Raw genomic sequence first — 24,391 nt, 5'->3', positions numbered from 1 at the left:
AGGTAGATATGTATAGGGGTAAACATACTATATACAGCGTCAGTACCATATTATAATGTACAGGGATACTGGATCTATAGAGGTAGATATGTATAGGCGTAAACATACTATATACAGGGTCAGTTCCAGTACCATATTATAATGTACAGGGATACTGGATCTATAGACGTAGATATGTATAGGGGTAAACATGCTATATACAGGGTCAGTACCATATTATAATGTACAGGGATACTGGATCTATAGAGGTAGATATGTATAGGGGTAAACATACTATATACAGGGTCAGTACTATATTATAATGTACAGGGATACTGGATCTATAGAGGTAGATATGTATAGGGGTAAACATACTATATACAGGGTCAGTTCCAGTACCATATTATAATGTACAGGGATACTGGATCTATAGAGGTAGATATGTATAGGGGTAAACATACTATATACAGGGTCAGTACCATATTATAATGTACAGGGATACTGGATCTATAGAGGTAGATATGTATAGGGGTAAACATACTATATACAGGGTATCAGTACCATATTATAATGTACAGGGATACTGGATCTATAGAGGTAGATATGTATAGGGGTAAACATACTATATACAGGGTCAGTACCATATTATAATGTACAGGGATACTGGATCTATAGAGGTAGATATGTATAGGGGTAAACATACTATATACAGGGTCAGTACCATATTATAATGTACAGGGATACTGGATCTATAGAGGTAGATATGTATAGTGGTAAACATACTATATACAGGGTCAGTACCATATTATAATGTACAGGGATACTGGATCTATTGAGGTAGATATGTATAGGGGTAAACATACTATATACAGGGTCAGTACCATATTATAATGTACAGGGATACTGGATCTATAGAGGTAGATATGTATAGGGGTAGACATACTATAGACAGGGTCAGTTCCAGTACCATATTATAATGTACAGGGATACTGGATCTATAGAGGTAGATATGTATAGGGGTAAACATACTATATACAGGGTCAGTACCATATTATAATGTACAGGGATACTGGATCTATAGAGGTAGATATGTATAGGGGTAAACATACTATATACAGGGTCAGTTACAGTACAATATTATAATGTACAGGGATACTGGATCTATAGAGGTAGATATGTATAGGGGTAAACATACTATATACAGGGTCAGTACCATATTGTAATGTACAGGGATACTGGATCTATAGAGGTAGATATGTATAGGGGTAAACATACTATATACAGGGTCAGTACCATATTATAATGTACAGGGATACTGGATCTATAGAGGTAGATATGTATAGGGGTAAACATACTATATACAGGGTCAGTACCATATTATAATGTACAGGGATACTGGATCTATAGAGGTAGATATGTATAGGGGTAAACATACTATATACAGGGTCAGTACCATATTATAATGTACAGGGATACTGGATCTATAGAGGTAGATATGTATAGGGGTAAACATACTATATACAGGGTCAGTACCATATTATAATGTACAGGGATACTGGATCTATAGAGGTAGATATGTATAGGGGTAAACATACTATATACAGGGTCAGTTCCAGTACCATATTATAATGTACAGGGATACTGGATCTATAGAGGTAGATATGTATAGGGGTAAACATATTATATACTGGGTCAGTACCATATTATAATGTACAGCGATACTGGATCTATAGAGGTAGATATGTATAGGGGTAAACATACTATATACAGGGTCAGTACCATATTATAATGTACAGGGATACTGGATCTATAGAGGTAGATATGTATAGGGGTAAACATACTATATACAGGGTCTGTTCCAGTACCATATTATAATGTACAGCGATACTGGATCTATAGAGGTAGATATGTATAGGGGTAAACATACTATATACAGGGTCAGTACCATATTATAATCTACAGGGATACTGGATCTATAGAGGTAGATATGTATAGGGGTAAACATACTATATACAGGGTCAGCACCATATTATAATGTACAGGGATACTGGATCTATAGTGGTAGATATGTATAGGGGTAAACATACTATATACAGGGTCAGTACCATATTATAATGTACAGGGATACTGGATCTATAGAGGTAGATATGTATAGGGGTAAACATACTATATACAGGGTCAGTTCCAGTACCATATTATAATGTACAGGGATACTGGATTTATAGAGGTAGATATGTATAGGGGTAAACATACTATATACAGGGTCAGTACCATATTATAATGTACAGGGATACTGGATCTATAGAGGTAGATATGTATAGGGGTAAACATACTATATACAGCGTCAGTACCATATTATAATGTACAGGGATACTGGATCTATAGAGGTAGATATGTATAGGGGTAAACATACTATATACAGGGTCAGTTCCAGTACCATATTATAATGTTCAGGAATACTGGATCTATAGACGCAGATATGTATAGGGGTAAACATGCTATATACAGGGTCAGTACCATATTATAATGTACAGGGATACTGGATCTATAGAGGTAGATATGTATAGGCTAAACATACTATATACAGGGTCAGTACTATATTATAATGTACAGGGATACTGGATCTATAGAGGTAGATATGTATAGTGGTAAACATACTATATACAGGGTCAGTTCCAGTACCATATTATAATGTACAGGGATACTGGATCTATATAGGTAGATATGTATAGGGGTAAACATACTATATACAGGGTCAGTACCATATTATAATGTACAGGGATACTGGATCTATAGAGGTAGATATGTATAGGGGTAAACATACTATATACAGGGTCAGTTCCAGTACCATATTATAATGTACAGGGATACTGGATCTATAGAGGTAGATATGTATAGGGGTAAACATATTATATACTGGGTCAGTACCATATTATAATGTACAGCGATACTGGAGCTATAGAGGTAGATATGTATAGGGGTAAACATACTATATACAGGGTCAGTACCATATTATAATCTACAGGGATACTGGATCTATAGAGGTAGATATGTATAGGGGTAAACATATTATATACAGGGTCAGTACCATATTATAATGTACAGGGATACTGGATTTATAGAGGTATATATGTATATTGGTAAACATACTATATACAGGGTCAGTACCATATTATAATGTACAGGGATACTGGATCTATAGAGGTAGATATGTATGGGGTAAACATACTATATACAGCGTCAGTACCATATTATAATGTACAGGGATACTGGATCTATAGAGGTAGATATGTATAGGGGTAAACATACTATATACAGGGTCAGTTCCAGTACCATATTATAATGTACAGGGATACTGGATCTATAGTGGTAGATATGTATAGGGGTAAACATACTATATACAGGGTCAGTACCATATTATAATGTACAGGGATACTGGATCTATAGAGGTAGATATGTATAGGGGTAAACATACTATGTACAGGGTCCGTTCCAGTACCATATTATAATGTACAGGGATACTGGATCTATAGAGGTATATATGTATAGGGGTAAACATACTATATATAGGGTCAGTTCCAGTACCATATTATAATGTACAGGGACACTGGATCTATAGAGGTAGATATGTGTAGGAGTAAATGATGGAGTGAGTGTATTTGTATTTATCATAGATCCCCATTAGCTGACAAAGCAGCAGCTACTCTTCCTGGGGTCCAGCAAAATTAAGGCAGTTTATACAATTTTAAAACATTACAATATATTCAGTGATTTCACAACACACTGTGTGCCTTCAGGCCCCTGTTCCACCACTACCACATATCTACAGTACTAGATACATGTGTATGTATAGTGCATATGTTATCGTGTGTGTGTATGCATGTGTCTGTGCCAATGTTTGTGTTGCTTCACAGACCCCGCTGTTCCATAAGGTGTTTTTTTTTCATCTGTTTTAAATCTAATTTTACTGCTTGCATCAGTTACTTGATATGGAATAGATTTCCATGTAGTCATGGCTCTATGTAGTACTGTGTGCCTCCCGTAGTCTGTTCTGGACTTGGGGACTTGAAGAGACCTCTGGTGGCATGTCTTGTGGGGTATGGTATGCATGGGTGTCCAAGCTGTGTGCCAGTACAGACAGACAAGCTCGGTACATTCAGCTTGTCAATACCTCTCATAAATACAAGTAGTGATAAAGTCAATCTCTCCCCCACTTTCAGCCAGGAGAGATTGACATGCATATTATTAATATTAGCTCTCTTTGTTAGAGGTCGACCGATTAATCGGAATGGCCGATTAATTAGGGCCAATTTCAAGCTTTCATAACAATCGGTAATCGGCATTTTTGGACACCGATTATGGCCGATTACATTGCACTCCACGAGGAGACTGCGTGGCAGGCTGACTACCTGTTACGCGAGTGCAGCAAGGAGCAAAGGTAAGTTGCTAGCTAGCACTAAACTTATCTTATAAAAAACAATCAATCTTAACATAATCACTAGTTAACTACACAATGGTTGATGATATTACTAGTTTATCTAGCTTGTCCTGCATTGCATATAATTGATGCGGTGCCTGTTAATTTATCATCGAATCACAGCCTACTTCGCCAAATGGGTGATGATTTAACAAGCGCATTCGCGAAAAAGCACTGTCGTTGCACCAATGTGTACCTAACCATAAACATCAATGCCTTTCTTAAAATCAATATACAAGTATATATTTTTAAACCTGCATATTTAGTTAATATTGCCTGCTGACATGAATTTCTTTTAAATAAGGAAATTGTGTCACTTCTCTTGCGTTCTGTGCAAGCAGAGTCAGGGTATATATATGCAGCAGTTTGGGCCACCTGGCTCGTTGCGAACTGTGTGAAGACCGTAATTAATTTGCCAGAATTGTACATAATTATGACTTAACATTGAAGGTTGTGCAATGTAACAGCAATATTTAGACTTAGGGATGCCATCCGTTAGGTAAAATAGTCCTATAATTCCTATAATAACTCCAACCTAAAACTTCTTACCTGGGAATATTGAAGACTCATGCTAAAAGGAACCACCAGCTTTCATATGTTCTCATGTTCTGAGCAAGGAACTTAAACGTTAGCTTTTTTACATGGTAAATATTGCACTTTTTCTTTCTTCTCCAACACTTTGTTTTTGCATAATTGAAACCAAATTGAACATGTTTCATTGTTTATTTGAGACTAAATTGATTTTATTGATGTATTATATTAAGTTAAAATAAAAGTGTTCATTCAGCATTGTTGTAATTGTCATTATTACAAATATATACAGTGGGGAGAACAAGTATTTGATACACTGCCAATTTTGCAGGTTTACCTACTTACAAAGCATGTAGAGCATGTATCATAGGTACACTTCAACTGTGAGAGACAGAATCTAAAACAAAAATCAAGAAAATCACATTGTATGATTTTTAAGTAATTCATTTGCATTTTATTGCATGACATAAGTATTTGATCACCTACCAACCAGTAAGAACTCCGGCTTTCACATACCTGTTAGTTTTTCTTTAAGAATCCCTCCTGTTCTCTACTCATTACCTGTATTAACTGCACCTGTTTGAACTCATTACCTGTATAAAAGACACCTGTCCACACACTCAATCAAACAGACTCCAACCTCTCCACAATGGCCAAGACCAGAGAGCTGTGTAAGGACATCAGGGATAAAATTGTAGACCTGCACAAGGCTGGGATGGGCTACAGGACAATAGGCAAACAGCTTGGTGAGAAGGCAACAACTGTTGGCGCAATTATTAGAAAACGGAAGAAGTTCAAGATGACGGTCAATCACCCTCGGTCTGGGGCTCCATGCAAGATCTCACCCAGTGGGGCATCAATGATCATGTGGAAGGTGAGGGATCAGCCCAGAACTACACGGCAGGACCTGGTCAATGACCTGAAGAGAGCTGGGACCACAGTCTCAAAGAAAACCATTAGTAACACACTACGCCGTCATGGATTAAAATCCTGCAGCGCACACAAGGTCCCCCTGTTCAAGCCAGCGCATGTCCAGGCCCGTCTGAAGTTTGCCAATGACCATCTGGATGATCCAGAGGAGGAATGGGAGAAGGTCATGTGGTCTGATGAGACAAAAATAGAGCTTTTTGGTCTAAACTCCACTCGCCGTGTTTGGAGGAAGGAGAACGATGAGTACAACCCCAAGAACACCATCCCAACCGTGAAGCATGGAGGTGGAAACATCATTCTTTGGGGATGCTTTTCTGCAAAGGGGACAGGACGACTGCACCGTATTGAGGGGAGGATGGATGGGGCCATGTATCGCGAGATCTTGGCCAACAACCTCCTTCCCTCAGTAAGAGCTTTGAAGACGGGTCGTGGCTGGGTCTTCCAGCATGACAACGACCCGAAACACACAGCCAGGGCAACTAAGGAGTGGCTCCGTAAGAAGCATCTCAAGGTCCTGGAGTGGCCTAGCCAGTCTCCAGACCTGAACCCAATAGAAAATCTTTGGAGGGAGCTGAAAGTCCGTATTGCCCAGCGACAGCCGTGAAACCTGAAGGATCTGGAGAAGGTCTGTATGGAGGAGTGGGCCAAAATCCCTGCTGCAGTGTGTGCAAACCTGGTCAAGAACTACAGGAAACGTATGATCTCTGTAATTGCAAACAAAGGTTTCTGTACCAAATATTAAGTTCTGCTTTTCTGATATATCAAATACTTATGTCATGCAATAAAATGCAAATTAATTACTTAAAAATCATACAATGTGATTTTCTGGATTTTTGTTTTAGATTCCGTCTCTCACAGTTGAAGTGTACCTATGATAAAAATTACAGACCTCTACATGCCTTGTAAGTACGAAACACTGCCGATTTTGCAGGTTATCAAATACTTGTTCTCCCCACTGTATATATAAAAATCGATCGATTAATTGGTATCGGCTTTTTTTGGTCCTCCAATAATCGGTATCGGCGTTGATAAATCATAATCAGTCGACCTCTACTCTGTGTACATCCAAGGGCCAGCCGTGCTGCCCTGTTCTGAGCCAATTGTAATTTTCCTAAGTCCTTTTTTGTGGCACCTGACCACACGACTGAACAGTAGTCCTGGTGCGACAAAACTGGAGTCTGTAGGACCTGCCTTGTTGATAGTGTTGTTAAGAAGGCAGAGCATCGCTTTATTACAGACAGACTTCTACCCATCTTAGCTACTGTTATATCAATATGTTTTAACCATGACAGTTTACAATCCAGGGTTACTCCAAGCAGTTTAGTCACCTCAACTTCTACATGATGTATTACATGATTTAGTTGAGGTTTATAGTTTAGTGAGTGATTTGTCCCAAATACAATGCTTTTACTTTTTAAAATATTTAGGACTAACTTATTCCCTGCCACCCACTGAAACTAACTGCAGCTCTTCATTAAGTGTTGCAGTGATTTGACTCTCTGTAGTAGCTGACATGTATAGTGTTGATTCATCCACATACATAGACACACTGGCTTTACTCAGGGCCAGTGGCATGTCCTTAGTAAAGGTTGTGTGTGTTGGAGTGTCAGTGTGTGTCGTGTGTAGGGCCCTGTGAGGGTGCTTACAGACAGTACAACAATAAGAACAAAAGACAAAGGACAACATAGTCTGTGTCGCCATTTTGTTAGCTGTTTGGCAGTCTTATGGCATGAGGACAGAAGAATGCTGGGCAGATGCTGGATACTGCAGTAGTCCCTGGACAAGACATGCACTGACTACACTCACACGTTAATACTCGTGAAGTCACTCATAAAATGTCATTTATGTATGGGGAAGAGGCCAGTTTAGTACCTAAAGGTCCAAAAACACGGGGCAATAACATGCATTTTTAAGTAGCATTCAAATCTTTTTGGATTTGATTCCCCCACAGTCTGAAATGCGTGCTGGTTATTAAGGCACATCTAAATGTGAAACAGGCCTACTCAGCGCTCCAGATATCATCATGTGATTATCACAATGAAACAAAGTAGATATGAAAGGGAACAGCAGTAAGACATTGTGTAGGTTAACACTACTGTAGGCTACCGGATCGTTTCCAACAGAACAGACCTATAGGTCAAGGCCTACCGCAATGTAGACCAACACAGTGTTTCTGTGGCCTACTCTGACTTTGTCTGTGGGGATAAAACGGTGTAGTAGGTTAAGATACACACACACTCCGTGGGTTGGTAGCTGGCCCTGCACCAGGCTGTGTCAGGTAGATAAGATAGGTGTGGTCAAGCTAAAGTAAACACAGGTATGAGCCAATCGAGGGAGATGGGAGACATTCAGTAGAAAGATGAAGGTTTCTCTTCCCTGACTGCCTTCATATCTGCTCTGAAGGTATGTGGACCAGCACTTTGTACTGGGTTGTAGTGTGGTATGTTGTTGTACATCCTATACACCTTATCATTGGATCTTTACAGAGAATCTGCTCCTTGCTCAAGAGGACAAAGGTCAAAGCAAGCGTTCCAATGTTTTCTATGTGAAATGTCGATTTTTCTAAAGGTATTCCCTTTGATCGAGTACCACAAACTCCCAATGAAACCACATACCTCTCTCTGTTGTTCTCTGTTCTTCCTCATCCTCTTCCTCTCTCTCTCTCCCACCATCCCGCCATCAGATCCTAGTTGGGGCTCCTGTTCCGTAGGAGTGTTCATCTGTGTTCAGTGTTCCGGGATCCACAGGAATATTCCCGACATCGGAATGAAGGTCAAATCCCTCGGCCTCTCCCGCTGGGAAGACCAGGAAGTAAAGGTGAGCTGCTCACCAAAATCCCCAAAAACGGAATATTCGCTAACATACATTTCTTCAAATCCAATCGGCTCTGGGTTCAGTACTATTTTAAATCATTTCAAATGCTTTATCTGTGCTTGACTGAGCTTGCCTGGCTTAACAGACCGATAGAGTAGTCCCAAAATGGCAAACCCCGCCCATCTGTCACTCCAGGCAGACTAGAGCCGACGCTCAAAGCACTTGAAAGATTTGAAATAGTATTTGAACCCAGGTCTGAATCCATGACTATACATAGTCATTTATGACTGAGCCATAACTCAGTGATGAACTTGATATGAAATGATTTCAGACAGGCTTTGTTCCATCCATCCTCTGTCTGAAGAATGGGACATTATCCTGTAGAAAATGAATGGTTATGCTGCATATATCACATTCAAAACAATCCACTCCAACGCTGGAAGGAATTGTCTGTGTCTAGCTAATACACGGTATGACACATGCAATCATGACTCATCCGCCCGTTTGTTCTGTCTCTCTCAACTTCTCTCTTTCTTTGTGTGTGTGTGTGTGTGTGTGTGTGTGTGTGTGTGTGTGTGTGTTACAGTTCATGGCGGAGAATGGGAACGAATTGATGAAGCAGAAATATGAGGCGGTTGTTCCTGTCTACTACTACAAACCTACCCACAAAGACTGCCAGTAAGTGTGTCTGTGCGTGTGTGTAGGTGTGGTGACCATGGCAACGTGACCATTGTAATAATGACATTGTGATGAGGGGGATATTTTTGGGGACTCATGGCAAAGAGGCGCTGGCTAAGGCAGGATACTGAAAGGAACACGCGCACACACACACACACACACACACACACACACACTGTCTATTCTCTATCATGATCAATCCATTAGAAAGACATTAGGATGAACGTTATAATACGCTCCATAATAAGATCAGACGTTGATTTCCTGTTTGACGTGTAGGAGGAGGAATCATTGAGTTTCAGTCATGTGTTTTAGACTAGTTATAGGATAGGTTTCCTTGTTCATTATTTCCTCGCTTTCTCTGTCTATTTCGCTCTCTCTCGCTCTCTCTCGCTCTCTCTCGCTCTCTCTCGCTCTCTCTCGCTCTCTCTCGCTCTCTCTCGCTCTCTCTCGCTCTCTCTCGCTCTCTCTCGCTCTCTCTCGCTCTCTCTCTCTCTCTTTCTCTCTCTCGCTCTCTCTCTCTCTTTCTCTCTCTCGCTCTCTCTCTCTCTCAATTCAATTTAAGGGCTTTATTGGCATGGGAAACAAATGTTTATATTGCCAAAGACTCATTCATACCAGCGTGACAGAAATAGTGAGATAACAACCGTCTCGGGTGTCAGTGTGTTTTGTGTTTTGGCCCCTTTCACCAGGGTTTTAGACAAAAAAACATTCTCTGCTGTTATGTGGCAGGTAATCTTGGAACTATCTTGAATCCTTATGTCGTGTTTTAATGAGTGTCAGAGATACCTGGTGTTTTCTGTGTGTTTGATGGTTTGTTTGAATGTCGTCGGTCGTTGACTGTCAAGTGTTTATCTCCCGCTAGGACCGATGGCTTGTCTCGTCAGTTTCGTCTCACTGTCGTCTCGTCTTCGTCTCGTAATCAGCAACGCTAATCCTTTCATCAGCTCTCTGGGCTTCCCAGCAGTCATCAGACAGCAGCATGGACACACACCCACACAAGCACACACACACACACACACACATGCACACACACACACACATGCACATGCATAAACACACACACCTCCCATCTGGTTATTATGTAGTCTGTCTGATTGCAGTACTTGACATGGACGGTTGTGTCTGAAGAGATGAAGGGAGGGAGGGAGGGGAGAGAGAGTTCTATACCTGGCCTACAGAGAGTATCTGTTCTATACCTGGCCTACAGAGAGTATCTGTTCTACACCTGGCCTACAGAGAGTATCTGTTCTACACCTGGCCTACAGAGAGTATCTGTTCTATACCTGGCCTACAGAGAGTATCTGTTCTATACCTGGCCTACAGAGAGTATCTGTTCCATACCTAGCCTACAGAGAGTATCTGTTCTATACCTGGCCTACAGAGAGTATCTGTTCCACACCTGGCCTACAGAGAGTATCTGTTCCACACCTGGCCTACAGAGAGTATCTGTTCCACACCTGGCCTACAGAGAGTATCTGTTCCACACCTGGCCTACAGAGAGTATCTGTTCCACACCTGGCCTACAGAGAGTATCTGTTCCACACCTGGCCTACAGAGAGTATCTGTTCCACACCTGGCCTACAGAGAGTATCTGTTCTATACCTGGCCTACAGAGAGTATCTGTTCTATACCTGGCCTACAGAGAGTATCTGGCCTAACACTCAATTTAACACTCAATTTAACACTCAATTTAACACTCAATTTAACACTCAATTTAACACTCAATTTAACACTCAATTTAACACTCAATTTAACACTCAATTTAACACTCACTGTAACACTCACTGTAAAACTCTGTTCTGCTGTTCTCACAATGACCATAATTAGTTAGTATACGTTTTGTGTGTAGAGCTTTCATGTAGTTTGGTTGTCTCGGGATTTTGAGACATTTTCCTAATTTTGTGTGTGTGTGTCCAGGGTCCTGAGGGAGCAGTGGATCAGAGCGAAGTACGAGAGGAAAGAGTTTACAGGGGAAGGGAAGAAATGGACCTATGAGGAGGGTGAGGACACCCACACAACGCATCACACACACACACACACACACACACACAGATATGCACTGATGAGAAGCTTGTCACTGTGTCACTGACAGGAACGAGGGATGGAATGTTGATGAAAAGGGGGCGGGACAACGGCCAGTTCCTCAACCGACGATTCGTTCTTTCAGAAAGAGAGGGGACACTGAAATACTTCACCAAGTATGATGTAAGTCTGACTATTTACTGCGGTCTTCATCTCACAAACGCTCTCTTCAACATACAATGCATTCAGAAAGTATTCAGACCCCTTGACTTTTTTCACATTTTGTTACGTTACAGCCTTATTCTAAAATGGGTTAAATTAAAATGTTTCCTCACCAATCTACACACAATACCCCATAATGACAAAGCGAAAACAAGTTTTTCGAAATGTTTGTAAATGCATTACAAATAAAATACTGAAATACCTTATTTACATAAGTATTCAGACCTTTTGCTATGATACTCAGGTGCATCTGTTTCTTGAAGTGTTTCTACATCTTGATTGGAGTCCACCTGTGGTAAATTCAATTGATTAATCATGATTTGGAAAGGCACACACCTGTCTATTTATGGTCCCACAGTTGACAGTGTATGTCAGAGCAAAAACCAAGCTATGAGTTCAAAAGAATTGTCCTTAGAGCTCCGAGACAGGATTGTGTCGAGGCATAGATATGTGGAAGGGTACTGAAACATTTCTGCAGCATTGAAGGTCCCCAAGAACACAGCGGCCTCCATCATTCTTAAATGGAAGAAGTTTGGAACCACCAAGACTCTTCCTAGAGCTGGCCGCCCGGCCAAACTGAGCAATCGGGCGAGAAGAGCCTTGGTCAGGGAGGTAACCAAGAATCCGATGAGTTCCTCTGTGAAGATGGGAGAATCTTCCAGAAGGACTACCATCTCTGCAGCACTCCACCAATCAGGCCTTTGTGGTAGAGTGGCCAGATGGAAGCCACTCCTCAGTAAAAGGCACATGACAGCCCGCTTGGAGTTTGACAAAAGGCACCTAAAGGTGTCAGACCCTGAGAAACAAGATGCTCTGGTCTGAATGCCAAGCGTCACATCTGGAGGAAACCTGCGGTGAAGCATGGTGGTGACAGCATTATGCTGTGGAGATGTTTTTCAGTGGCAGGGACTGGGAGACTAGTCAGGATTGAGGGAAAGATGAATGAAGCAAAGTACAGAGAGATCCTTGATGAAAACCTGCTCCAGAGTGCTCAGAACCTCAGACTGGGGGAAGGTTCACCTTCCAACTGGACAACGACCCTAAGCACACAGCCAAGACAACGCAGGTGTGGCTTCGGTACAAGTCTCTGAATGTCCTTGAGTGGCCCAGCCAGAGCCCGGACTTGAACCCGATCGAACATCTCTGGAGAGACCTGAAAATAGCTGTGCAGCGATGCTCCCCATCCAACCTGACAGAGCTTGAGAGGATCTGCAGAGAAGAATAGGAGAAACTCCCCAAATACAGGTGTGCCAAGCTTGTAGCATCATACCCAAGAAGACTCAAGGCTGTAATCGCTGTCAAAGGTGCTTCAACGAAGTACTGAGTAAAATGTCTGAATACTTATGTAAATGTGTTATATTGTTTTATTTTTTTTAAACATTTGCAAACATGTATAAAAAACAGTTTTTGCTTTGTCATTATGGGGTATTGTGTGTAGATTGATGAGGGGAAAAAGTAATTTAAATCATTTTAGAATAAGGTTGTAACGTAACAAAATGTGGAAAAAGTCAAGGGGTCTGAATACTTTCTGAATGCACTGTTATAATCATACAAATACAAAGACAAACTGTTTTAGCTTTGATACTGTTCTGCAGTCTGCCCTACCCTGTAGGACACACAACACACACACCTTCCTAACCACTGAGTCACAGGAAGGCCTGCCACGTTACAATACAGCAAGTTCAGACAACTCCCCTCCCCCCCCAAAACCTGCCAACTCTGTCTCAGTTTAACAGTATTAAACCAATTAGAGACAAATCCTGTGCTAAGTACTGCAGTTGTCACATTAAACTTTGTTAAGTAACTTTGTGTCTAATACCTAACTCTTTTGGCTTCCAGAAAGTATTTCACTTTGCATTTTACAACAGTGAAAGGGGATTGAGTGTGAATGTGTGAATGTGTGAATGTGTGAGTGTGTGAGTGAGTGAGTGAGTGAGTGAGTGAGTGAGTGAGTGAGTGAGTGAGTGAGTGAGTGAGTGAGTGAGATGCAGTGTGGGTGCTACTGTGAGTCGAGTCGATTGCCTGGGGGAAGGCAATGCCTACTTACACAGTCAGCCGAGGAAGTGTTTAGTTGTAGTTCTCATGGAAACCTACCAATTGGGTTGCACTTGGAGAGTCCTGAAGTCTATCAGATGTCCAGGTATGCCTCCTGGGGATTTGAAAGGGGATTAAGCCAACTTGTCTAAGTTACTCTTGTGTTCTTCCCACTTAAGATGTTGTAGCCCATTTGTTCTCCTTCTAAAGTGCTAATTCAACCCCCCCCCAATGAGTCCTTGGCATATACAGTAACTACTGTTGGCAAAGTATTATTCATAATATGCAAAGGCAGTGCTTGTGTCAACAAAGATGAGCAGCTCCTCCACCTAAAACCTAGACCACGGGTAGACAACCCTCCAGGAGAGATTCTGGGTGCACCCTACCCCTCTCTCCCCCTTACCTCCACTCCCCCTTCAGCCACCCACCCATCCACACCTTACCTGCCACCCTACCCTCCATCGTCCCTCCACCACCTCTCTGTCCTCCTCTTTTCATCCCCCTCTCACCATCCCTAACTCTCCCTCCCTCTCTCATCCCACTTAACTATCTCTTTCCCTCCCCTCTCACCACCCCTAACTCTCTCTCTCCCTCCCCTCTCTCCACCCCTAACTGTCTCCCCTCCCTCTCTCCACCCCTACTATAACTCTCTCTCCCTCCACCACCCCTAACTCTCTCTGTCCCTCCCGTCTCTCCAGGCCAAGGAGCCTAAAGCGGTGATCAAGGTGGACTCTATCAACGCAGCCTTCCAGCCAGAGAAGATAGGTAACCCCAACGGACTACAGATCACCTACCTGAAAGACTACAGCACCAGAAACATCTTCCTCTACCACGACAACGGCAAGGTAGCTGTGTGGGGGTGTGTCTGTCACTGTATATGGATGTGTATGGATCAATTCAGCAAAGTAGCTCACTCCACCCTCTCTCTATTTCTCTTTCTCTCTCTCTCTCCATCCCTCCATCAGGAGATAGTAGACTGGTTCAACTCTATAAGGGCCATCCAGCTCCACTATCTAAAGGTGGCCTTCCCAGGGGCTAATGATGCAGAGGTGAGTACACACACACACACACACACACGGACACATACAAGTACACACACAGTATCACTCTGTATTTAATCATGTTTTTCAGCTGATGCCCAAATTGACCCGCAACTTTCTGAAGGAGGGCTATATGGAAAAAACAGGACCCAGGGTAAGTTTAAACACCCATGCGCGCGAGAACACACACTCACACGTTTATTTTACTATCGTTGTGGGGACCAAACAATTGATTCCCATTCAAAATCCTATTTTACCTAACCTCTCTTTGGTATTTGGTATTTTATTAAGATCCCCATTAGCTGTTACAAAAGCAGCAGCTACTCTTCCTGGGGTCCACACAAAACATGAAACATGACATAATACAGAACATTAATAGACAAGAACAGGTCAAGGACAGAACTACATGAATTTAAAAAGGCACACGTAGCCTACATATCAATACATACACACACACTATCTAGGTCAAATAGAGGAGAGGCGTTGTGCCGTGAGGTGTAGCTTTATCGGTTTTTTTGAAACCAGGTTTGATGTTCATTTGAGCAATATGAGATGGGAGGGTGTTCCATGCAGTAATGGCTCTATATAATACTGTACTTGAATTTGTTCTGGATTTGGGGACTGTGAAAAGACCCCTGGTGGCATGTCTGGTGGGGTAAGTGTGTGTGTCAGAGCTGTGTGTAAGTTGACTATGCCAAGAGAGACTGTCATGCATTGTATTTATATTAGCCCTCTGATTATAATTAAGAGCAAGACGTGCCGCTCTGTTCTGGGCCAGCTGCAGCTTAACTAGGTCTTTCCTTGCAGCACTTGGCCACACGACTGGACAATAATCAAGATAAGACAAAACTAGAGCCTGCAGGACTTGCTTTCAAAAAAGCAGAGCATCTCTTTATTATGGACAGACCTCCCCATCTTATTAACAACCATTGAATCTATATTTACATTTACATTTACATTTAAGTCATTTAGCAGACGCTCTTATCCAGAGCGACTTACAAAATGGTGCATTCACCTTATGATATCCAGTGGAACAACCACTTTACAATAGTGCATCTAAATCTTTTAGGGGGGGGGGGTTAAAAGGATTACTTTATCCTATCCTAGGTATTCCTTAAAGAGGTGGGGTTTCAGGTGTCTCCGGAAGGTGGTGATTGACTCCGCTGTCCTGGCGTCGTGAGGGAGCTTGTTCCACCATTGGGGTGCCAGAGCAGCGAACAGTTTTGACTGGGCTGAGCGGGAACTGTGCTTCCTCAGAGGTAGGGGGGCCAGCAGGCCAGTGGAGGATGAACGCAGTGCCCTTGTTTGGGTGTAGGGCCTGATCAGAGCCTGAAGGTATGGAGGTGCCGTTCCCTTCACAGCTCCGTAGGCAATCACCATGGTCTTGTAGCGGATGCGAGCTTCAACTGGAAGCCAGTGGAGAGAGCGGAGGAGCGGGGTGACGTGAGAGAACTTGGGAAGGTTGAACACCAGACGGGCTGCGGCGTTCTGGATGAGTTGTAGGGGTTTAATGGCACAGGCAGGGAGCCCAGCCAACAGCGAGTTGCAGTAATCCAGATGGGAGATGACAAGTGCCTGGATTAGGACCTGCGCCGCTTCCTGTGTGAGGCAGGGTCGTACTCTGCGAATGTTGTAGAGCATGAACCTACAGGATCGGGTCACCGCCTTGATGTTAGTGGAGAACGACAGGGTGTTGTCCAGGACCACGCCAAGGTTCTTAGCACTCTGGGAGGAGGACACAAGGGAGTTGTCAACCGTGATGGCGAGATCATGGAACGGGCAGTCCTTCCCCGGGAGGAAGAGCAGCTCCGTCTTGCCGAGGTTCAGCTTGAGCTGGTGATCCGTCATCCACACTGATATGTCTGACAGACATGCAGAGATGCGATTCGCCGCCTGGTTATCAGAAGGGGGGAAAGGAGAAGATTAATTGTGTGTCGTCTGCATAGCAATGATAGGAGAGACCATGTGAGGATATGACAGAGCCAAGTGACTTGGTGTATAGCGAGAATAGGAGAGGGCCTAGAACAGAGCCCTGGGGGACACCAGTGGTGAGAGCGCATGGTGCGGAGACAGATTCTCGCCACGCCACCTGGTAGGAGCGACCTGTCAGGTAGGACGCAATCCAAGCGTGGGCCGCGCCGGAGATGCCCAACTCGGAGAGGGTGGAGAGGAGGATCTGATGGTTCACAGTATCAAAGGCAGCAGATAGGTCTAGAAGGATGAGAGCAGAGGAGAGAGAGTTAGCTTTAGCAGTGCGGAGAGCCTCCGTGACACAGAGAAGAGCAGTCTCAGTTGAATGCCCAGTCTTGAAACCTGACTGATTAGGATCAAGAAGGTCATTTTGAGAGAGATAGCAGGAGAGCTGGCCAAGGACGGCACGTTCAAGAGTTTTGGAGAGAAAAGAAAGAAGGGATACTGGTCTGTAGTTGTTGACATCGGAGGGATCGAGTGTAGGTTTTTTCAGAAGGGGTGCAACTCTCGCTCTCTTGAAGACGGAAGGGACGTAGCCAGCGGTCAAGGATGAGTTGATGAGCGAGGTGAGGAAGGGGAGAAGGTCTCCGGAAATGGTCTGGAGAAGAGAGGAGGGGATAGGGTCAAGTGGGCAGGTTGTTGGGCGGCCGGCCGTCACAAGACGCGAGATTTCATCTGGAGAGGGGAGAAAGAGGTCAAAGCACAGGGTAGGGCAGTGTGAGCAGGACCAGCGGTGTCGTTTGACTTAGCAAACGAGGATCGGATATCGTCAACCTTCTTTTCAAAATGGTTGACGAAGTCATCCGCAGAGAGGGAGGAGGGGGGGAGGGGGAGGAGGATTCAGGAGGGAGGAGAAGGTAGCAAAGAGCTTCCTAGGGTTAGAGGCAGATGCTTGGAATTTAGAGTGGTAGAAAGTGGCTTTAGCAGCAGAGACAGAAGAGGAGAATGTAGAGAGGAGTGAGTGAAAGGATGCCAGGTCCGCAGGGGAGGCGAGTTTTCCTCCATTTCCGCTCGGCTGCCCGGAGCCTTGTTCTGTGAGCTCGTAGTGAGTCGTCGAGCCACGGAGCAGGAGGGGAGGACCGAGCCGGCCTGGAGGATAGGGGACAGAGAAAATCAAAGGATGCAGAAAGGGAGGAGAGGAGGGTTGAGGAGGCAGAATCAGGAGATAGGTTGGAGAAGGTTTGAGCAGAGGGAAGAGATGATAGGATGGAAGAGGAGAGAGTAGCGGGAGAGAGAGAGCGAAGGTTGGGACGGCGCAATACCATCCGAGTAGGGGCAGAGTGAGAAGTGTTGGATGAGAGCAAGAGGGAAAAGGATACAAGGTAGTGGTCGGAGATTTGGAGGGGAGTTGCAATGAGATTAGTGGAAGAACAGCATCTAGTAAAGATGAGGTCAAGCGTATTGCCTGCCTTGTGAGTAGGGGGGGAAGGTGAGAGGGTGAGGTCAAAAGAGGAGAGGAGTGGAAAGAAGGAGGCAGAGAGGAATGAGTCAAAGGTAGACGTGGGGAGGTTAAAGTCACCCAGAACTGTGAGAGGTGAGCCATCCTCAGGAAAGGAACTTATCAAGACGTCAAGCTCATTGATGAACTCTCCAAGGGAACCTGGAGGGCGATAAATGATAAGGATGTTAAGCTTGAAAGGGCTGGTAACTGTGACAGCATGGAATTCAAATGAGGAGATAGACAGATGGGTCAGGGGAGAAAGAGAGAATGTCCACTTGGGAGAGATGAGGATTCCAGTGCCACCACCCCGCTGGCTCGATGCTCTAGGGGTATGCGAGAACACGTGGGCAGACGAAGAGAGAGCAGTAGGAGTAGCAGTGTTATCTGTGGTAATCCATGTTTCCGTCAGCGCCAGGAAGTCTAGGGACTGGAGGGTAGCATAGGCTGAGATGAACTCAGCCTTGTTGGCTGCAGACCGGCAGTTCCAGAGGCTGCCGGAGACCTGGAACTCCACGTGGGTCGTGCGCGCTGGGACCACCAGGTTAGAGTGGCAGCGGCCACGCGGTGTGAAGCGTTTGTATGGCCTGTGAAGAGAGGAGAGAACAGGGATAGACAGACACATAGTTGACAAGCTACAGAAGTGTTGTTTCTTGTATTATTATCTCCTGTGTCTTTAGAGAACTGTTTCACTTTGATATCCTTTTTCTTCTGTCCTGATTTTCTCTTTCTTTTCTTCTGTTAACTAGATATTCTTTGTTGTTCTTCGTTAGCTAGCTAGCTTCTTCCAAAAGAGTCCCTAGCAACTGCTTAGCAACTGGTAAACAATTCAGCTTGCTAAGATAACTACAATTTTATGAAAAATATTTATTTTTCAAAAGCCTATCTTCTTTGTTTGTTGCTTGTTTTTTCTCCTCTTCAGTCTTGCAGTTTTCTTTTGCTTTTTTCCGATGTACTTCACTCTAAAAAACATGTAAATTTCAATATTTGTAGGAGCTCATTTTTCAGCTGCTGCTGCTCAAATTGGAGTTCCGGAACCAAAAAATATGTGTTGACCATGACCATTTACAGTCTAAGGTAACACCAAGTAATTTAGTCTCCTCAACCTGTTCAACAGCCACAGCATTCATTACCAGATTCAGCTGAGGTCTAGAACTTAGGGAATGACAAATACAATGCTCTTAGTTTTAGAGATGTTCAGGACCAGTTTATTAATATCAATACATACACACCCATTCCAAAACAGACTGCAACTCTTTGTTAAGGGTTTCAGTGACCTCCTTAGCTGTGGTTGCTGATGCGGTTGAATCATCAGCATACATGGACACACATGCTTTGTTTAATGCCAGTGGCAGGTCATTGCTAAAAATAGAAAAGAGTAGAGGGCCTAGAGAGCTGCCCTGCTGTACACCACACTTTACATGTTTGACATTAGAGAAGCTTCCATTAAAGAAAACCCTTTTGCGTTATATTAGATAAATAGCTCTAAATGCACGATATGTCAGAGGTTGAAAAGCCATAACACATATGTTTTCTCAACAACAGGTTATGGTCAATAATATGAAAGGCTGGACTGAAATCTAACAGTACAGCTTCCACAATCTTCTTATTATCAATTTATAATTTCAACTAATCATCAGTCATTTGTGTCAGTACAGTACATGTTGAGTGTCCTTCTCTATAAGCATGCTGAAAGTCTGTTGTTAATTTGTTTACAGAGAAATACCATTGTATTTGGTCAAACACTATTTTTTCCAACAGTTTGCTAAGAGCTGGCAGCAAGCTGATAGGTCTGCTGTTAGAACCAGTAAATGCTGCTTTACCACTCTTGGGTAGCGGAATGACTTTGGCTTCCCTCCAGGCCTGAGGACAAAGACTTTCCTCTAGGCCCAGATTAAAGATATGACAGATGGGAGTAGCTATAGAGTCAGCTACCATCCTCAGTAGCTTTCCATCTAAGTTGTTAATGCCAGGAGGTTGGTCATTTTTGATCATTAACAATAATTTTTCCACCTCTCCCACACTAACTTTACAAAATTCAAACTTGCAATGCTTTTCTTTCATTATTTGTTTTTTTATGCATGAATACGATGGCTCTCTATTCGTTGTTGTCATTTCCTGCCTAAGTTTGCCCACTTTGCCAATGAAGTAATCATTCAAATAATTGCCAACATCAAATGGTTTTGTGATGAATGGAATTTGTCTTTCTGCCCATAATTTAATTTAAAGTACTCAAGTTGTTTTCCTTCATTCTTTATATAATTGATCTTGGCTTCATAATACAGTTTCTTATTTTTTGTTGTTGAGTTTAGTCACATAATTTCTTAATTTGCAGTAAGTCAGCCAGTCAGATGTGCAGCCAGACATTAGCCATTCCTTTTCCCCATCTCTTTTAACCATACAGTTTTTCAATCCATGGAGCCTTAACAGTTCCAACAGTCAGTTTCTTAACATGTTTATCAATAATTGGAAGAAGCAATTTCATATATTCATCAAGTGCAGCGTCTAGATCCTCTTATTAAGCACATCATACCAACAAAGATTTTTAACATCATCCACATAAGAGTCACCGAATAATATTTTGTATGATCTCTTATACACTATTTGTTCCTGTGGTGTTTGTAAACACCCTGGTAGGTTGATTAATAACCTGAACCAGATTACAGGCACTGGTTACAGTGAGAAGCTTCCTCTTGAGCAGACAGCTTGATGAAAACCAATCAATATTCAGGTCCCCAAGAAAGTAGACCTCTTTGTTTACATCACATACACTATCAAGCATTTCACACATATTATTTAGATACTGACTGTTAGCACTTGGTGGCCTATAGCAACACCACAAAAGAAAAGGCTTTAGATGTGCCAGGTGAACCTGCAACCACAACACTTCAATAACACTTGACATAAGATCTTCTCTAAGCATTACAGAGATATGGCTCTGAATATATACAGCAACACCTCCCCCATTTCTGTCTCTTCTATAGATGTTATATCCTTGTATTGCTACTGCTGTATCATCAAATGAATTATCTAAGTGAGTCTCAGAAATGGCTCATATATTAATGTTATCTGATATTAGTAAGTTATTGATTTCATGAACCTTATTTCTAAGGCCACATATATTAATATGAGCTATTTTCAGCCCTTTCCTTGGTATCTTATCAGAGATAGACATAATATGGAAAAGATCAAACAAAGCAAGAGAAAAAATATATAAATTCAGCAGTCCATTAATCTGTTGGTGTGTGTGTGTGTGTGTGTGTGTGTGTGCTGCGTGTGCTGCGGGGTTGAAGCTACGAACCCACAGGCTTGGCTCTCTCATTCCATCCAGGCTTCTGGGAAGGAGGGTGGATAATAAGCCTGTCATAGGGAGGGTGGATAATGAGCCTGTCATAGAGAGGGTGGATAATGAGCCTGTCATAGAGAGGGTGGATAATGAGCCTGTCATAGAGAGGGTGGATAATGAGCCTGTCATAGGGAGGGTGGATAATGAGCCTGTCATAGCGGATGTAAGAAATGTCTCTACGCGCTCTGGCAGCTTTCATGGCTGGGATCAGTTCTTTCCCCTTCTGGCGTGCAGCTTCAGGATAGTCCTCGTTGAGGAAAATATATGTTCCTCTCAAGTTCTTGGCTCTTTCCAGAACAGTTACCTTGTCCTTTAACCTCAGGATCTTGACCACTAAGGCCTGTCACCTGGGCCGGTGGTGGGTTTTCCAGTCCTGTGGGCGCGCTCCACCTCAATCTTCCTGTGGTCCATCTTCAGTTTCTCAGAGTTCATTTCCCTCACTTTGTCCTCAGACACCGTCCAGGTCTCATGTGGATGTTCTGTAATTCCGTCCACAACAATGTTGTTCCACCTTGATTGTCCCTCGAGATAATCTGATTTCTCCATTTTTATCATGGATTCACATACAGAACTGATGTCCTCTCTCATTGACTTACAGATTGCTGTCATCTTGCCGTTTTCCTGTTTAAACTCATCGAGCTGACCCTGGGAGAACTGGAAACTGTTCTTCAGGTCCTGGACCTCTCTGGTCAGGTTGTCCATTATTTTATTAGTTGAATCGACCAGTATTTGGACAAAACACTTGAAGCTATTTTCTTGTTGTTGTAACAACTGCTTGGAGAAGTATTTTTGTTTATTTAATGGTACCCCCGACGGCTTTGGTCTTTGTCATGGTAGCTAGCAATGTAGGTTACGCTGTTACTTCTCACAGTTCCAGACAGGGCAGGTCACAGGTTAGATTGAACACAACAAACAGCAGGGATCTAGACAGCCACAAACCCGGGACAATCCACAGTCCCAACCACAATGGCTAACCGCGTCGCGGGCTGCATTCAAGCCCTCAAGAATCCCCGCTAGCTTGATAGGCAGCTAGTTAGCAGCTAGGTTAGCTGCTACGCCAAATAGCTCCTCAGACCCGGCCTTGGTGTGCAGGATCACTGGACAGAGAGTAGCGGTACCAGCAACTGATACCAAATGCGTTGCAGGATTCAAACTAAAAAGTTAGCTAGCTACTAAGAAACTTTCAAATACACTTTTAAAAAAACAAACTTTTCAAAACAACAAACCGAGCTCTCCCTCGTTCCGCGTTCAACAGGAAATGTTCAACAGGAAGTGATGACCCCCTTAACCTAACCTTAACACCTAACCCTAACTCCTAAACCTAACCCCTAATTCTAACCCTAACCCTAATTGTAACCCTAAACCTAACCCTGAAGCCTAAAATAGCATTTTTCCTTGTAGGACCAGCGAAATGTCCCCACTGGTCCGGGTTTTCCTTGTTTTATCATCCTTTTGAGGACTTCTGGTCCCGACATGGATAGTAAAACCAAAACTCACAAAAACACACACTGTCCTGTCAATGTGTAGTTCAAAGACTTCTGGTCCCCACAATGATAGTAAAACCCAAAACACACACTGTCCTGTAAATGGGTAGTTCAAGAACTTCTGGTCCCCACAAGGATAGTAAACCCAAAACACACACTGTTTTGTAAATGGGTGATTCTTTAGCAGTCAAGTTCAAGGACCTTCATAACAAGACATTCCTCCACACCCTTAAACCATGCAATCCACCTTCAATGAATTCTATTAGTTTCTCCCATTGTATTTCAACCTGCTGTTACATTCGACCTGACTCTCTGTATTGTCTTTCTGTCTGGTCTCATTAAATAACATGGAGATACGTAGTCTTAGTTTGACTCTGAGTAACATGGAGATATTTTGTATTTTTATTTAACCTGGTTAAAGCCTGGTAAAATACCAGAGTCTCAGAGTCAGAGTCTCAGACCCAGAGTCTCTTTTTCCTGGCCAAGACCTGGCCAAGAAGGCAGCAACAATCAATACATTACATAATTAAAACATACAACAATACAATACAACAGGATCCAGCCTAAAAAAAGCATTTTACACTCCTCCGTAACAGAGTCTCCCATCAATATTTTAAATTCATTCAGTGGTGCTAACATCTAGATGAAGCATGGATTGTAGACTAGAGTTCTAGCTCTGGTAAAGGTCATGAATTTAGTTGTTTGTACATTCCAGTTTGAGACCATAAAGGGAGGCCTGCAGTGACTGAAAAGCAGTCTGGAGCTCTTCAACAGCCTGAACCAGAGAAGGAGCACATGAATATATGACTGTATCATCTGCATATAGATGCAGCTTTGCTGGTTGCATCCCATTTCCCAAATCATTAATACATATTGAGAACAACACAGGAGCTAAAATGGAACCCTGGGGCACACCTCTATTAATCTCAAGAATGCTAGACTTGTGATTGTCAGTATATACACATTGTGTTCTGTCAGAAAGATAGTTCCTAAACCAATTTACTGCCCCTTCACCGAGACCAATGTTTCTGAGTCTAGCTAGCTACAATGAATGGTCAACTGAATCAAATGCCTTTGATAAATCCACAAACAGAGCAGCACAATGTTGCTTTTTATCAAGTGCATTTATGTTATAATTTGCCACTGCCATAGCTGCAGTTGTGGTGCTGTGCCCCGATCTAAAGCCAGACTGAACCCCTCAGTATGTTCTTTTCAATTAAGAAGTTTTGTAACTGAGTTTACTAGGGATTCATAGACATTGGCCAGGATAGGGAGTTTGGAGATAGGACGATAGTTATTAGCATCTGAGGGATCTCCACCCTTTAGCAGTGGGAGGACATGAGCTGATTTCCAAATGCTGGGTATGGAATTGGTCAAGAGACTCAAGTTGAAAATGTGAGCCACAGGTTCAGTAATAATACC

At 42.9% G+C, this 24,391-nt stretch overlaps 1 protein-coding gene across 2 annotated transcripts in view; it reads left to right on the top strand.

Annotated features, from left to right (window-relative positions):
• The window catches only part of LOC106564376 (arf-GAP with dual PH domain-containing protein 1), a 91,947-nt gene that overhangs the window by 59,500 nt on the left and 8,056 nt on the right, over positions 1-24,391 (top strand). The window contains exons 1-8 of one of the 2 annotated variants that reach the window (XM_045708400.1): positions 8,247-8,320; positions 8,601-8,734; positions 9,318-9,409; positions 11,330-11,412; positions 11,505-11,617; positions 14,389-14,535; positions 14,656-14,739; positions 14,822-14,884. In XM_045708400.1, the coding sequence (XP_045564356.1) occupies positions 8,684-8,734; positions 9,318-9,409; positions 11,330-11,412; positions 11,505-11,617; positions 14,389-14,535; positions 14,656-14,739; positions 14,822-14,884 (633 nt within the window). In that variant the 5' untranslated portion in view covers positions 8,247-8,320; positions 8,601-8,683. Of the gene's footprint in view, positions 1-8,246; positions 8,321-8,600; positions 8,735-9,317; positions 9,410-11,329; positions 11,413-11,504; positions 11,618-14,388; positions 14,536-14,655; positions 14,740-14,821; positions 14,885-24,391 lie in introns of those variants that run through there. The other variant, XM_045708390.1, reaches the window with a different exon arrangement.

This window comes from Salmo salar, chromosome ssa02 (genome assembly GCF_905237065.1).
Source record: "Salmo salar chromosome ssa02, Ssal_v3.1, whole genome shotgun sequence".
Lineage (NCBI taxonomy): Eukaryota > Metazoa > Chordata > Actinopteri > Salmoniformes > Salmonidae > Salmo > Salmo salar.
This window is presented reverse-complemented; position numbering and strand designations above follow the sequence as displayed.